General features: G+C 35.7%; 2 protein-coding genes across 4 annotated transcripts in view; both read right to left on the bottom strand.

Annotated features, from left to right (window-relative positions):
• Positions 1-2333, bottom strand: part of epyc.S (epiphycan S homeolog) — a 30104-nt gene extending 27771 nt beyond the window's left edge. Inside the window, 2 exon segments of one of the 3 annotated variants that reach the window (NM_001093868.1) lie at positions 648-816; positions 2313-2333. In NM_001093868.1, coding sequence (NP_001087337.1) covers positions 648-806 — 159 coding nt within the window. In that variant the 5' untranslated portion in view covers positions 807-816; positions 2313-2333. 3 annotated transcript variants of the gene reach the window in all.
• Positions 2334-8298: 5965 nt separating this feature from the next.
• Positions 8299-17511, bottom strand: kera.S (keratocan S homeolog). Its single transcript, XM_018256025.2, has 3 exons — positions 17265-17511; positions 14529-15418; positions 8299-9413 (listed from the first exon to the last, which is right to left on the bottom strand). The coding sequence occupies exons 1-3, from the start codon at positions 17273-17275 to the stop codon at positions 9244-9246; spliced, it is 1071 nt and encodes a 356-aa protein (XP_018111514.1). The 5' UTR covers positions 17276-17511; the 3' UTR covers positions 8299-9243.
• Between the last annotated feature and the right edge of the window lie 409 nt (positions 17512-17920).

The raw sequence follows: 17920 nt of genomic DNA, 5'->3' as shown, positions 1-17920 counted from the left end.
ATATTGAAGACTACATTTATATACTATTCTATAAATCTGCATAGAAAATCGAAATATATAACAATGCAGAATTTTCCATGAATGCACATTTGATGCAACAGAATGTTTTCAATTAAATAACGTGTGTTTTGATTATCATGTATGGTTGAACCTTTTGCATTTTTATTAACATACATATTCTATATATAAAAAAAACAAAGAGTTGGTCTGTATGTCAGGTATGGCCCTTCAAGACATTTTATGGTTCCCGGCATGCCCAAGATCTCTATAGGCATGATGGTTATATATATTAATACGACCTCCAAATAATTGAACATAATAGTGAACATTTGGCCAGTGGCATGGGACAGTGGCATGGACAGCATTAGCTAAGAGCTTCCAGTATTTTTGTATATCATATCTAAAAAGAGTTTCACTTTATTTAAAACAATACACAGTATTTACCATTTTTATGCATGGAGAGTTATATAATGTATTTGTCATTAGCATAATAGAATTCTCTTCTTCTTTTCTCAACTTCAACCCAAAGGTGAGAAATTAAAAAAAGTCAAAGTCCCAACAATACATTCATACTACTCACCAGAGAGGTGTCTGTGCAATGTAGGAAGCCCAGCCAACTGTTGTTATTAATTAAAAAAAGCAATTACCTTTCCTTGATCAACAATAGGATTTTCGTCATAGTCATAAAGACTATCCAGTACATCCTCATATGTATCCGTGTCATAGTTTATGGTCTCAATTGTGGGAGCAGCTAAGGCTGTTTGAAGTATAAAAAGTCCCAGAAACAGATTTACAAAAGTCTTCATTCTTCAAATCCTGGGAAGTAAGCAAAACAATATACCTGATATAAGCGTATTCTTCTTACTAATGTTATTAAAAAAAAAAAAAAAGATTCCTCTTCACTCCTGGATGGCTATTAGATTCCACTTGATTACTTTGTAAGAAACCTGGAATGGCACTACATACATCAGCAGCATCCAGAATTCATGTCAGATTGCTCACTGACTTTGGAAAAGTGCCAGAGTGTATACTATTATACTTCTCATTGACTGAAGCAATGATATCTGAGTGGGTATAATACTCTTGTAGACTTCCTGCATACCGATGTTAACAAGCCTTTAACCATAATTGCTGTGTACGAAAACACACTTGAGACACAAACCATTAAATGCACTTGGGTAAATGTCAACAGTATGATTAAAAACCTTAAATGGTACAATTTGTTATTCTTGCTAAAGAGCCAGTTCCATTTCAATACATTCATGTATATGTCTCCATTAAATAAAGAACATCAGAAGACCTATTTCCTTAATTCTGTTCAAATGTAAAGTGGAAAGTTACCTTTCTAAAAAACTTGCTGTTCTATCTCATTATATGTTAGAAATACTTCTGAACCTTTTAAGGGAATAAGGAAGTGAAAGGTGAAACCTGTTAGAATAGCAGTTCTCTAGTAGAATCTGGTGTTTGGATGATATTATACACTTGTCCTATTCATGTGCAGCTCATACCAACTTCAGTGCAGCAATATTATGAATTCATGTTCCCAAACGTACTGACACACAAACTAAATGTCAGTTGGTTGAAAGAAAGTCTTTATGGAGAAGGGTTTTAGGCATGAGGATATGAAATTCCTCTGGGAATAGAGAACAGCACAAAGCCTTCATTTATTTTGGCTGTCCTACAGATATTTTGTGAAATCCACACAACCAAGACCTTTCAGTCCCAGTAAGGTATTCAATCGGCAAAACAAGTAGTTCTTGAATTGAATTTCATATATTAAATCACATTAAGCACAAAAAGGTTTCACTATTAAACTTTAAAAATGCATAGTGTGAGAGAAACATCCTACAACAGAATACTAAGATCTTATAGAAACAATTTTCCTTAAAAAAAACATTATTTATGATTGTTTTGTTTGAGCAATTTCTTTACTAACCAATACTTACCGGAAATCTTTAAAAGATCAATCATTTGTTGTTTATTTCCAAAAATATTTTTTTAAAGGGATAATAAAATTGTATAAAATGTCAAATTACATTGACATTATTTTTCTAGTAAGTAAATATGCACATCCTTATGCAGACATTGGAATATTGTCGTATTTCTGTTTTAACTCCTTTTTAAATTTAAAAGACAATCTCCAGGATCTGAGCAAAATGTTTAATGAAATTTTTTAGCTAACTTTATAAATAAATATAATATTATTACATTTTTAGGAAGATAGTTTGCTGTGTTTACAGAAGTCTGAAAGACAAAATCATAGCCAGTAGTATCTAAAAATATATTAAGGGGATTAAAAGAATGAATCTTACCTTGGCTTCTACCTCCTCAAATGGTTTCAGGTTAGATTAACTGCAGTGCTTGTGTTATGGAACCTTGACCAATAGCATGGCAAATCTCATTCTGGGGGAGGGTGGTACTTTTCTTTCTAAAACCAGCTCTCTACTGGATGCCTTTTGGTTTCAAGTATGGAACTGCTAATCTGAATGGCAGTATATCATATGTATTCTGCAAACATCACTTTTGTAGACATCTATAAAATCTGTTTTGATGCAGTTAGGAACCTTTGTGAGCATTCTTTCTGTGGAAGGTAGGTAGAAGAAGGTAATGATTGTAATTATGCCATTGAACACCCAACAGTAATTAGATATTTAGCTTCAGTTTATATATGTATTGTTTTATTTATTAACTGGCAGCAGTGAAAACAATATACACAATAAACAAACAGTGAGCAGTAACGAAAAATAGTTCATACTAAAGGGAAACCATGTACTAAGGACTTTAACTCCAGAGGTTTTTATTATATTTATCTGTTATTTTCAACCAGCTATTTACAGCGATTATACATCATTTACATCAATCCCTTAGGTCTGTTCTAGGCTTTTTTGGTTTTTTTTTTATGTATTGTATTTTTCCAACACATACATACATACATACAGTGTATCTTTGAACGTTTCTCATATGATCAAAATTAAACATTATCTGTTTAAATATTTAACTATTTATTTTGGCAACCAGCATCTGTGTAAATAGTCTGCTATGTGATTGATGGATTGGTTTGTTGGTTCACAGTAAGAACTTTCAATTTTAGAACATTAAAATGTTTATTTTTCATTGCAAAATAAGATTAATGAATGTACATTTTGTCAGATCATGTTAAAACGTATTGCTAGGGCTTGGTTCTCTTTACATATGATGGGAAAAACACACACACACACACACACACACACAAAATCATAAAGGTGACACTAATGAACAAATAGTTTTTTTGTTTTTAATTTTTCCATATTTTTTACTGTTTAGCTTCTGAGAGACAACATATTGAGTACAATTTTCAATTGTACAATTTTATTTTTTTTCCTTTTAAAGACTACTTGCAGTCCATCACAGTGCTGCTGAGCAACTCCTCATTTATATAGAATGTCACTGTGTCATTGGTCAGATAGGTAGACAGGCGTCAAAAGAACAAAAACCTAGTAAGAGAGGTGAGTTAATATATTCTTATTAATATATTATAATCTTACACCTGTACCCTGCATTGCCTGGGAAACTAGATTTGCTGATGGAAAGCATAACCAAGCTCAGCAAACCGTGTGTGTGTGTGTGTGTGTGTGTGTGTGTGTGTTTTAGCAGGGCTGTGTAATTTTTTGACCCAATGGAATGGTGCATCTCATTGCTTCCATGGCCAGGCCTATGATTTTGGTGTAAACAGATGGCTACTTACAACTCTTGGTCCTAATACTGTAGAATTATGAGACTTTTCCTATTATTAGGCACCTTTTCCACAGTTACATTGTTTACATTAAGATGTTGGGTGCATCTAGACATTTTCCTCTTCTTCTGTATGTGTTCTGCGGTTCTAATAAATTCCTACACTTAGGGGGATATTTAATATGCTGTGTAAAACTAAATTCACCGCCAAAATGGTGTAAAAAGTTGTGGCTGTAATTTTCCGCCATACGTACGCCAGATTTGCCACCATTATTTTACATTGCTTCAGGTGGAAGTCAGAAGTCAGCTATGTGTGGTGTATTATCCTGCTGTTTTACAGGACACTTGACTTAAAGCTCATTGAAATTTACAGGCCTCCCTTTTTTTGACCTCAGCTCCATCTTTGTATTTTTTCAGAATCAAGGAAACTATTGCGGCTGCTTCCCAAGTGTCCCAATGAACTTCAGGACAAAAAAGTACTCAAACCTTTGCTTCTGTGCATTTCCCATTCAACAACAGTGCATGAAGAAAAACATCCACATTTGATTATTGATAGAGAATTTGAGAACATAAAGAAGAGAAACAGTTGAAATTCCACAAAATATGCAAAACAAGGGGGGAGGGTGGGTGGGAGATTTCTACCTCCTCAGAAGATAAGGAAGTGAACTGCTTCTCCCCCTGACATCACATCCTTCTATTTCTCCACCCCAGCCCAACTTTCCTCATTAACTCATTCTTTCTCATCCAATCACAGCTACATCTGATTTTTCCAATCTTTAAACATAAACCAATGTAATTTGGCTGCTGGTCACTCAGATCCCTTGTCATGCAGCCCATGTGTTTATAATTCCAGGGCTCTCCTTTCCATCTACTGTAGACACATTCTGTTTTGCTTGTATATGTGATCAGTTTAATCTGCCTCTTTCCAAAGTTATAGAATCAGTAGTGTACGGTGCAAAACCAGAGGAATTTGACTTGTTTTTTTTTATATCTACAGAGCAACATTCTTTCCAAGAAGCACATTATACTAGCAATTAGCACAAAAATATGTGTCAGTCAGTGAATGGCATCCGATCATCTACCTGTATATAAGGGATTGAACCTGATGCCACAGCCACAGCTTTATAAGAGAAACATAAACATCAATATAAATAACAAATACCAAATACATAACAGTATTCTCACAATAAATGTTTACATAACATAACATAAACACAACAGTAAAATTAACACCTGCAAGGTCCCCGGCAATGGACCAACGTTATCTGCATGTCACGTTGGATTGCATGCCTCAACCAACACCTCCCAACAGTCATCACAACATCACCCAGCAGGGCATTGCACATCCTCACTGTCCTCACTGTGAAGAACCACCTATGTTGCTTCAAATGACAGTTCTTTTCCTTTAGTCTGAAAGGTGATACTCTTTATGTGTAAAATGTTCCCTGCTATTTGTCTATAAAATCCTCTAATTTACTAGTAAAGTGAAATCATGTCTCATCACAAGTGCAGAAAAAACAACCCCAATTTTGACAGTGTACCATCATAATTTAAATCTTCCACCCCTCTAACCAGTTTGGTTGCACATCTCTGCAATCTCTCCAGCTCATGTATATCCCTCTTAAGGACTGGAGTCCAAAACTGCACTGCATACTCCAGATGAGGCCTTACCAGGGACCTATAAAGAGGCATAATTATGTTTTCATCCCTTTAGTCTATGCCCTTTTTTATGCAAGACAGTATTATATTTGCTTTAGTGGCCACAGAATGACACTGCCCAAAATTAACTTGTTATCTACAAAACAGAATTATTCCTAGTAGGTTCTTGAACGAGTTGGGAATTAAAAGCTATCATTTAGCATATTTACAAACCTACTAGCTATATTGTTCAGGGTTATAGATTTCCTTTACATTTTCAGCCCCAGCGGCAGGAACAAAGAACATTGTTCAGATTTACAGATTTAAATGTATCTATTAGTCTTGAGGAAAGGTTTTGTCATACCATATTGCTTTAAGCATACAACTCTGATGTTGTTGGACTAAAAGTTTCAGAATGATGAAACCATTGATAAAATATTGGTGTACCGTGCTTTGTAATCGACCAACATTTGGGTACAATCTGGTTTAACAAACAGTTTTAAATCCCTTTTAATCCCTACTGCAGACTGGGATTAAAAATGCTCACAATTGTTATAATAAACGGTTACCAAACAATAGCCATTGTTAATACTCCATATAAAATATCAAATATGAATAAATTATACCAATGGTATATGAAGTGTGAAAGCATGCTAAGCAAATCAGTCTGTGTTAGTTATCTGACAAAGAGAACAGTGTGTTTTGAGTAATATGTGAGTGGTCTCAAAACAGAAGGGCTGCATGGAAGGTACACCTCATTGTTCTTTCGTTGAACACCAGTAAAGCACTTATGCTTAAAACGATTTTTGTTGGAAAATCTGTCTGCACTTGTAATTAATTTAGGGAAGGTTTATGTACCTACATTATGGTGGCCATTTTAGGATATCATTTAGCAATTTGCAATTCCTAAATATGAATTCCACTATGCTAGTTTCTGAACAAATGTGAAATGTATGTACACATTGAAGTCTTTTCCCTCCCAGTTATCTGCCTCAGTGTTTAGGGCTAAGGTGCCCCTCCTACACAATTAGAGTCCCGTCTTCCTCCATATGCAGCATGGACTGGGGAGTTTATAGAGTTTGGAGGGGAGGATGGTGTTTTATAGAGACAACGGAGGGGCTGAGGGAGCATTGTAAATTAGCCACAGAATGTCCTAAAATGGCTACCATAATAGTTTATTTGTTACCATAATAGCACTTTCAAGATGGCTGCTGGTTACTATCTTTCAAAGTGGCATGATCATTACTCATCTATCAATATTGGCTGTGTCAAAAGACTCCTCCTTGGAATAAAGAGATGAGAAGGTGATGAGGAGTGAGCTCTGGTATGTGAGAGCAATGGATTGGAAAGAGAGAAGTTGGCATTAACCCAGAGAGAGCTCTGCTTACTTTTATTCCAACTGTGAATCTTTATCTTGTAAGGAAGTGTTCCATATCTGTACTAATTATTCTGTTAATACATTGAAGGTTAAACTTAATCTTTTGTGAACTATTATGTCTCAATAAGGAAAACTGAGATTCACAATCCAGTATTGCAAGGGGGGTACCAGTACTATATTTACCGAGCATTCTGTTCTCCCAAAATAATGTAAAACTTCTGTCTACTGTTGCCAGTATATGCGCCATGTCACAATACTGTGTATATACATTTATAATCAGTGTTACAGACATTTTAATCTTTTGTTGCTGGATACATCTTAAATTATACTGTAACATAAATTGTATAATGAAGGGGTAAATTATGCTGGAAGGCTAGAAGCTGTAATCTAACACCAGGACAGAATGATTGATTTTTGACTTTTTTTGCCAACACAGCAGGATCTGAAGCCCAGTTAATGCACGAGGGTTCTCCACTTCAATCCTTTGTGCTTGAGTATGTTGACTCCTTGTTTATGCTATGATTGCTGGAGGCATTTCAAATATAACTTTATTTTACTATCTGTACCTCTAAACAGCACCGTATCAACAGTGACTTCTGCAGCAGTAAAGTAAAAACATGTTTTTTTTCAAAACTACAATGCTTTACAAAGTCCTGAGTATAGCCTTATATAATCTTGCGGCGCTTTATATTATAAAATCTGTTGCTATTTAGTTTTGCAAGAACCTTCTTGCGTCCTCCGTTTCATTTTACCTTTATTTTACATAACAGCCCAAGAGAGGTGTAGTTGCACAACAGGTTCCCTTTGCCCTTCCATGCCCATCCCGTGGAATGTCCAATGTAACGGAGAAGCTGAGAAGACAGAATCAGCTTTATATTAACACTTTTGGATTTTATTGAGATGAGACAGGCAAGGGATCACATACTTTTGGCCATAGTATAGTATCCACTGGTCTCCCGCTGTACCAGGCCTGTCTCCTAATGTCAGTAATTTACTCCTGAAACCTGCCTCATTGAACAACACCTTACAATCTTAGATATTGTAGTAACCTACTTGTGAAGACATTCTGGTTAAGGGCATTCTGCTGTTTTTCCATTGCTTGATGATCATATTCCTGTTCCTGTTTTTGTGCTTCCTGTTAAGCTGAGAGCAAGCATGGAGCAGGCCAGATCCACCTCCCATGTTCTAATAAATATACCAAAAGTTCCAGGGTGTATCTGACTACTTACCTGAACTAACACAGTAGAATCATTAACCCACTGCTAGCCAGCAGTTTATTACAGATATGATCCAAAGTACTGTAGCAGGGAGCACAGCAGGGCTGCAGAATAGGGGTCAGAATGGGGTTTAACAAGTGTAGCGGATACAGAAAAAGAGTGCATACTGATCAAGAAAATGATTTTGTCTTGGTTTTAACTGTAGTATTGAGAAGGATTTAGTACGACTCTCACTCATTTGTTACATTTTATACACTAACTATGAAAAAAAATAATTCTTACGCATGCACTTCATACGCAACCAGGATAATTATAAATAACATTTCTACCGTCAACAATCCTTTTTATGTTTTTCAATTTTTTAAAATCAGATTTTATTGTTTTCGGTTCCAAAATTGACATCTGTACATACTATACTATATAAACCAAATATTACATGGATACATGAGCATTAGTCAGTGGTTAATTGAATTAATGTAGTGTGTTATAACCTTGTTCTCCGGCTCATAACACGTAGTTCCTGCATGTTGTTCAATCTTTCTTGTACAGTATTAAAATACAAATATCTATACGAAGTGAATGATTCTCATACTGTTTTACTTCTAGATTTAAAAATGATGCAGTGCGAATCTGTGGATACAAAAAGGCATTGCACTGGTCTTAATATGGACACACATACATAAGATGCCGGGAATTAGGCAATAAATGAGACACCATGGATTTAAGATTATACGGGTCATTTACAAAGACCCTGGGCAGAAGTGCAAGGGCAGTAACAAGGTTGATCTTGCATAAAGCACTTCTGTACGGGGTTTGGCTGCCCTCTGCTCTTCATGTGGGATATATAAATCCAGTACAAGGTGCAGAGTACAGTGTTGGTGGCACAGGCCTGTCTTGTCTTTGCCTACTGCTATAGGGCAGGCAATAAGTACAAAGCATTAATGCAGCCTGCATCTGCTGCCGTTCTCTTACTTGTGTGTCTGTACAGCATGCAAGTTAAGGGCAAGGGGCAATGACATGCCTTCCACCAACCGCCCCTCACAAATACAGCTCTGCCCAATGCATTCAATATAACTGAAGTGGAAGACAGGATGCAAAATGGAATAGAAAATCAGATTGTGCCCAAGTTTTGCACTTTGCACTCTGCCTTCCACTTCTACTACATATGTAACTATAAAACCACATTTGTAACCAATCAAACCACAGCTTAAATTCCCCTGTTAAAACAAAAAGTCATGATGATAATCTAGTAGGCGTTTGCAAGTTTCATTCCAGCAAAACCTGCAGCACCAGAGATTTCTAAATGACAACAGTTTGAAGGAGCCTAAAACATATCATTAGATCTAGTGGGATAGGTGGCTGAATATCATTCCCATCCAGGCGCAGATAACGGAGACGGGGTGCCTGAGGAAAGTGTGGGTCAAATTCTTCTTTGACAGCTTCAGGACAAGAAATAGTTTCATTTATATCTGTAAAACACAAAACTGAATGTATTAAAGTTATTTTTCACAAAATGTACACCTTATAAATGGGAAAGGGTTAGACAATGAAAACAGGGCATGATTAATATTTTATGATCATGTTTTTCTATAAGAAAATGGTAGGAAGCACACCTATTTACATTTGCTGTTGAGTCTAATTTGAACATTTGATACAACCGAAAACATTTGTAAAAGTTTGATTTTATTTTTTTCCTGTGCAAATTCTAGTAAAAATGTTCCTCCCCTCCAAAAGCAAATCCAATTTTTCTTATGTATACAAAAACATTTTTACAAGAAAAGCACTAAATATTTTTTCTGGGATATCCCTCATGGGGTTCAGTCAGTGATCTAGAAAAAAAAGTTGTAACATTTTATTTCTATGACTCACAGCAAAATTACAGATCAGATTGTTACAAGCACTAAATACTTGCTGAAATGATGCCCATTGCCCAGCTAAATCCCTATAATTCCTTTATTTTTCCTAATGACCTGCAAATACCACAATGTAATAAAAACATGATATTTCTAGCCATACATACAAACAATGAACCACAACTGTGCCAAATACTGGAGGTGCAAAGACTGGTGCCTCGTAGCGAATTAGGTGCATCTGAGTTCAAGCTGATCCTGTTAGATCAGGTGTTATATCACAGTAATGCAGTTAGACTGCAGGTCACCTTCTTTATTTCTCATACACAGAGACCTCAGGCTTCCACATCTTCACCCACTATTTGCAAGGCTGCAACATTCTGACATCCTTCAAAGGCAACTAACTTTATATAATACCACACAGTTTATACAGATACATAACAGGTAGGGCATAGGTATTTGCATGGCCTTAAGTTGCTTGTCATCCAAGTGGAACAACATTGAACAGGATCCTTTAGGTACAGCAATCATAAGAATCCCTGTCCTTAACATCCCAAGGTAGATGTTATTGTGCCTTAACCTTCCTAATTGTGCAAAATTTCAACCCTAGAAATGTATACTCCCTGCTGAAGTGACCCAAGTTTACTGCATAAAAAACTCCGCAATGGTCAATGTCTTGTGCTGGAGCAATTCAGAATATTAACCTGCAAGAGATTTTTATTTGTAACATAAGTATATTGGTCTGTTAATGTATTTGAAGTACAGGTATGGGGCCTGTTATCCAGAATGCTCATGCTGGGGTTTTCCAGTTAATGCTAATTTGCATCACCATGCCAAATCTACTAAAAACATTTAAACATTACATAAACCTAGCAATATTATTTTGCTCTCAATAAGAACTGATTATATCTTAGCTGGGATCAAGTACAATAGAAACATTATATACATTTTAAACATTTGAATTATTTGAACAAAATGAAGTCTATGGGAAAAGCTCCTGTGATTCTCAGCTTTCTGGCTTCTCAATAACAGATCCTATACCTGTAATTAAAGTATTGTTTTATTTTTTTTCTGCTTTTAAAGGGTTGCATGTGCAGCACACATTTTCTGCAAGGTGATTTTTGTCATGCTATCCATAGTCCTCACATATACAGTAGAACATGCCTATTCAAATCAGTGCATTGGTAGGTGTTTATTATGAAACTGAATTGGAGTAGCACATTGAAAATGCAGGCCCACTAATCAATATCTTATAACTGCAGTGCCTTATGGTTATGAAGCAATGGAGGGTTTGCAGCTGCTCAATACAATAACTCTACTATCAGCTGTAGAAAGGATTTTTTTTAAAGAAACAGAGTTTTAAGAAATAATTTACTACCCTTTTGCTTCAGACATAATATATTGCTTACAAAGTGAATACGCAACCCCTCCATATGTTACATTTCTAGTATCTGTCAAAAACTAGGCCTGATTATCTAATATTTCTGTTTCCCTGAGGGATGCAGATGGACTTGTTATAGACCTGCCCAAGGATGTAAATACTTTTTAAAATGTATCCTTATTAAAAAAAATGCCTGCAGTAATGGTTTGAAAACATAATTCTTTTTGAAATGTAACTCGTTTATGCTATCCTGATAGCTTACAAAAAAATAGTTTAGCCAAAAAGAAGAGTTGTACAATGCAGAAGAATACATTGCTGATGTTGAAAAGAACTTGCAGTTCTTCATTTATATTTTGCTATTCACAGACACAAGTTAAAAATATGGATACAAATGTAAAGGGTCATTTAGGAAGATTTCCTCAAAGGTACACCATGTTGAGGTGCTAGGAGCCCACAAGCCAAATAGTTACGTAAGTGATCAACATCTCATGATGAAGCACCCACAGAGGAATGTAACATCAATATTTATGATGAATAAACTTCAATTCCTAAAGATTTGTAATTTCCCCTAAGTTTAGCTCCTCAACAGCTGCCCGAATACACTGGGATGTGCAGTGTCATAGACACAATATGTCCTAACACAAACCAAGATGACAAGCTCCATTACACAACCTTGAGGGCTTGGGTGATTGCAGGGATGTTGAATAGCGATGGGCGAATTTATTCGCCAGGCGCAAATTCATGACGAATAAATTCGTGAAATTGCTGTGAAAATTCGCCTGCCGAACATTCGCTGGCGTAAAAAGACAATTCTGACACCGACAACAATTTAGACGCCGGCTACAATTCTAGGCGCCCATTGACTTTAATGGGCGTCAGAATTGTCGCCAGCATCGGAATTGTCGCTGGTGTCAAAAATATTTTGATGCCAGCGTAAAAATTTGCGTTTCGCCGATTTTTCGCCATTTCGCAAATTTTTCTGTGAAGCGAAACGGGAACGATTCGCCCATCACTAATGTTGAACATTACGCCATTTTTAGAGATATAGGGGTTAATTCTCATTTAAAGGTGAATGCTGGTGATGAGCGAATTTATCCGCCAGCTATGGATTTGTGTCAAAATTCCGAATTTCGCCATGTGCACATTTTTTTCACATAACTGCGGTGAAAATTTGCTGCTAAAAATCTGTAATAAAAAACACGCATTGACTTAAATGCATTATGAGAAAAATGTCACCACAAGAAATTATATACATTGACTCACCACTGTTGACATCACTGTGTAGAATTTGTCTTCTGCTTCACTTAGCACAATAATTTTGTGATGAACACTGCTTTCTTTACAGCCAGTCCAATCTTTACCTTCTCCTTTTTCTGTTCTACTCTAAGGGGCAGATTTATCAAAGGTCGAGGTGAATTTTTGAATTCAGAAAATTCGAATTTCAAGCTTTTTTTGCGTACTTCGACTACGGAATAGTCCAAATTCGATTAGAATTTGAAAAAATATTGAAAATTCAAATATAGAAATTTATCATGTACTGTCTTTTTAAAAATTCGACTTCGACCATTCGCCATTCAACCATTCGGGCGAATACGGACCTATTTGATCGAAAACGGACCTATTCAACCAAAAAAAAAACTTCAACTTAATTTCGGTTGGTCTTTTTGAATTCGAATTTTCGAAATTTTTCAAATTCGAAATTCGACCCTTGATAAATATGTCCCTTCCCAAACTGTCTATCTGGAATTTGAAATTCAATGCCTTTAAGGGAATATAAAATGTGTCAGGGGTTCAACTTCTGCTGCAGTCATTCATAAAAGGTAATTGCATTTAAATCCACTCGTTGAACCAGGGAACTTTGGTTCTGCACTAGTCTTTATGGATCAATCATTAACAGTGAGTGGCTAATAACGCAGGTGAATTCAGGAGCTACTGCCACTTTGAAGTGTTGGCACAGTTACCTGCGTCAACTGATACATTGTACTTGCACCTTAAGGGGTAAATTTACTAAGCAGCGAAAACTCGCCAGTGAGGGCTTCGCAGCCATCGCAACACAGACAATGCTAATTTACTAGAGTGCAAAGTTGTGTCCGGGGTGCTGAACGATGGCAAATTCTCACTAGCGAAGATGGGCTAGCGTTAAATTCTGCCTAGCACAACTTCGTTAGAGGTCTTCCTTCAGGCTAATTTGCATACGACGGGAAATTATAAAGTTGAATGGACGTATTTGTTGCAGCAAAAGGTATGGGGGACCAGGTTACTCCAAAAAAATGTTAAGGACTTTTGCAGGCTATCACTCTGAAAAAATTAAAAGACGCCAGCATTTTAATTCATTTTATTGGCAATTACTATTTATAAGATGCCGTACCACCTTGTGGCAGTGGAGTAAACTAGCCACCATCAGGCCAGCATCAGATGTGCACCCAGGCCCCCCTCCAAGCTCCTCCTTCTCCTCCTACAGAATTGTGTGGCATCTGCTCCCAGCATGCATGCTGAAAAATTCCCCACTACCCCTCCTGGGACCCTTGAGAACTAAGGACTGTGATAAATTGAGCTACAAAGAAGAAAAAAATCACTTCTCATTGCAGGGATAGGATACCCCATCTGTACAATGGTGGGTGAGGATTCATTGAAACAGATAAAGCATCTTTTATGGAGCAATAGACAGATTCTCAGTATTCTGTGCTAAAAAAATGCCGCCATATACATTTGGTAGTCACAAGAATGCTTCATGTACCACTCTTTTCAGCCCTGAACACTAAAATATAGATTAACAGACTGTAAACTCTTTGGGGCAGGGACCTCATCACAACTATGTTTTGAAACTTCTAGTATTTACTAGAAACTTCTAGTCTAATTTGTAAATAATATACCCCCAGTTTGTGTTTACAACTTATATAGCACTGATTGTGTACATTTCTGGGGCTTTATAAATAAATAAATACAAATATTGCTTTAATCATGTTAATTGTGGAATGACAGCAAGTTAACTGATTATGAATTGTAAAATAAAACTGAAATTAAGGTGATTTTGAGTATATATCTTATAATGGTACAGAATAAATTCAATGAGAAAAACATCTCATTGTTTTTCTTATGGAAACAAAAAAATTCTATAGGGCATTCTGTATTTTTTGGCTGCCAGAGAATCCATTTGAATGTTGGGAAGGAGGAAATCGATGACCAACTGAATAATATGCCCTTCATGAACCATGCATCAAAGCACCATATACTGTATAGTTTTATAGTTCTTCAACTGCATAAACAATATCGCTACAATATTCCTCTCGGTATGTATTAAGTACAGTTGATACATTTCAAAATATATGTCTTCAATGAATAGAGACACTTACTTTTTATCTTGTTGTGATCAAGGTGAAGACGCTCCAAATGGCCATTGACAATGGGCACAGATGTCAGCTCATTGTAAGACAATTGCAAATCTAATATAGATGATACGTTAAATACATTGTCTGGAACACCTGTATCTGATAACTTGTTGTAGTTTAACTGAATAAAAGTTATTCTTGGTATTCCACTGAAGTAGTTCTTTGGAATTTCTTCAATGTTATTATTATCTAAATACAGTTGAACGGTGTTAAGAGGAAGACCTGGTGGCATTTTCTTGAGAGAGTTCTTAGCCAAGTTGAGTTGCATAAGACTATTTAGGCCATTAAAAACATCTGCTTGAAAGGAACTATCTGTGAGCTGATTGTGATGCAAGTCTAATAAAGTCAAATTCCCTAATTTAATGAAGACACCTTCTGGAACCTTTGAGATTTTATTCCTTGACAATCGAATTTGTTCTATGCTTTCTGGCAGTGGTGCTGGTACTTCTTCTAGGTCATTGTCATCTAAATATAAATAAAGTAAGCTTTTTAAATTTTTCAGCAAGTTTTTACTGATGTTTTTGTTGGTTAACTTGTTCCTATTCAAGTTAATCCACTTTAGTTCAGTAGCATTAGCAAAGGATTCTTCATTGAGGGATTCTATGAGGTTATTTTGTAAATATAAATACCAAGTTCTTGCTGGGATGAGTGGTACTTGTTTCAGGCCTTTGTTGTCACAATATATAGCATGTGGAAAACTAGAGGGACATACACATTCTTTGGGACACTCAACGGAAAGTAAGGGGTAGGCCTCAAGGTCCGTGTAATCATAGGCTTGCGTCACAGAGCGAGTAAAGGAAAAAATGATCACTAGGAGAAACAGGGTTCTGCAATACTGTGCATCCATTTGGAACCTTAAAGAAAGATAATATTCTTTCAATGAAATATAAAGTCATTAAATATATAGCTCACAGAAACTTAAGCATAAATTAAAGTGTTTGCAGCACCACCACATTTTTACTAGAATGTAGAATATAAGTGATGTCATCAAGGAAACTGAGAGAAGTGGAATGGGATGTTCTAAATTTTCTTCACTGAACTCTATGGGGGTTATTTACTAAGCTCCGAATACCCGAAATTCCCCGAAATCCGAAAAATGTGTGATTTTTTTTCTATAAAATCGGAATTTATTAAACCCCGAGGGCTAAAAAGTCAGAATATAAAAACACAGCATCTCAAACCTGTTGAGGTTGCATAAAAGTCAGTGGGAACAGTCTCATTGATTTTTGGTTGTGTCGGAGGTTTCGGGCAATTTCATAATGTTTTTGGAGTTTTCAGGTGAAAACTACGAAAAATTCAGAGATTTCGGGAAAATTCACGGAAAAATCGTGAAAATCTGAGCTTTTCCCACAAAGCAATTTTTCAGGAAAATGTAATATTAAATAAACATTAAAAACCCGAACGGGTTAGATCGGAGTTTGTAGCAGCCAATATTAAGATAAATTCGGACCTTGATAAATAACCCCCTATGTGTGGGTAGTTACAAGTCCAAAGGGAGTACAGAAAATAGAGATATCTTTGTTCAAATCAGGTAACAGTTGTCAAATGTGTTTCTGCATTACAGCTTCTAATTCTCTAAAGTAGGTGTGGCGGGAAGTCATCTGGATAAAATTTCCTATTAATATTGTGTACTCATACATAAGGGATCAAAGAACATTTATACAGCTGTTCCCTGAGCATGGTCCACAAACGAAGAGAATTTTCTTTGAGTAATCCATTCCCCCCAGCTATTGCAGTGTTTTTAGTATAACAATATTTTTAACCATTTATTTGAATGTGTTCTCGCAGCTGAAACCTGACAGCTACTAAAGGAGACTTTATGGATAAAAACTGATTGTTTTTATTTTTTTTCTATTATTTAATGAAGATATCCTTGCAGTAAACTGTTAATAAAATAGATTGATATTCCTGCTAGAAGATATTATATTATATTATATTAATTGAATAGTTTCAGTGCATTAAAATACATTTAATATTGCCATTATTTTTGTATTCATCCTTGCAATGTTTGTATATAGGTGGATGTTTATGTAGTGTATATGTGTGTTTAATGTGTGTGGTGTGTAGCCAGAAACATACATCTAGTATACTTAACTGAAAACAGGAGATTACAGTTTCATTATTTGAATTGTTGTCAACAAGCAAATTGATATACCGTTAACGTTAAGTTCAAGCTCAACAGTGCAACAATTACTTTACTTGCAATTATATTTAATTGACAAGTTAAAACCGTACTAAGGATACGCCTTCTACTACACTGTATAATGAGGAATAACAGTCTTACTTTACTTCAAACATTTGGACTCCAGCCAAAAAAAAGAAGCACATTCTGAGATGTAATAAATACACAGCAAATATACAAAATGTATCTATGATAAAGAAAGTCCATTCAAAAACAAAAGCAGTAGAAAAGAAGCAGGAAACCCAAAGAATTCATTTACCTTGCAACTGTAGGATGCAGAACTGCTATACAGGCATATAGTATCTGATGCCTGTATGAATTCACCTTAAAGTGGAAACTCTTGGCTGCCAGCAGATTGTTTTGATCCTATCCCTTTGAGGTTTAACTGCCTATTACAGCAAATGTTCTCTCGGAAACCCCACAACCTATTCTAGTGTTACTGTGTTTAATAATAATAATAATAATAATAACCACTAGCCTTTGTTTCTATTGAACTGATACTTTAAATGAAATCTTACCTCTGTTTCATTGGATCTTCTGCTCTTTTGTGTTGGTCACTGGTCAGGCTAGAGTTTGACTGAAGCAGAATGCCTTACATAACAAATGCTGCCTGTCTGATATATATGCACCAGTGACTTCAACTTTTAACCCATAAAACAACTTAAGACACCTCAGTAACTAAGCCACAAAAAAGACAAGCATTTTTCTAGTGTTCTTATAAGTTTGCTCCAGGGCAACCTGCATTCAAATTTCAGAAAATTACACTTTAAACAACTAAGTATTGTATGAAACAAACCCAAAATTAAAACGCTCAGTGAATAAAAAAAACTTGCCTTTTGTGATAATATTACATTGGAAAAAGTTATGAATAAGATTTTTTTTTTTAAATAAAAAAAGATCATGCATGGAAGTGCTTTTCTTTATAGAAAGGTGGTAGTCTTTGGGGTTTCCATTTCAGTTGTTTGTATGACACCTACACATATAAACAAGGCATATATTATATGGGGCATCTGTAGCAAAAGCATTTATTTATTAAGGAAACGGTTGTGGTCACTGGTGCCATGTTCCAGGATAAAATGAAAATGTAACTGAAATACAAAATTATTTTTAGTGGCAAATAATATTTTATAATGGGAAACAAAAACTACTGAAAATTGAAGGAGAACATGTCAAT

The sequence above is a fragment of the Xenopus laevis genome, chromosome 3S (assembly GCF_017654675.1).
Source record: "Xenopus laevis strain J_2021 chromosome 3S, Xenopus_laevis_v10.1, whole genome shotgun sequence".
NCBI lineage: Eukaryota > Metazoa > Chordata > Amphibia > Anura > Pipidae > Xenopus > Xenopus laevis.
Note: the sequence above shows the minus strand (reverse complement) of the source record. Positions and strands in the feature narration are given on the sequence as shown.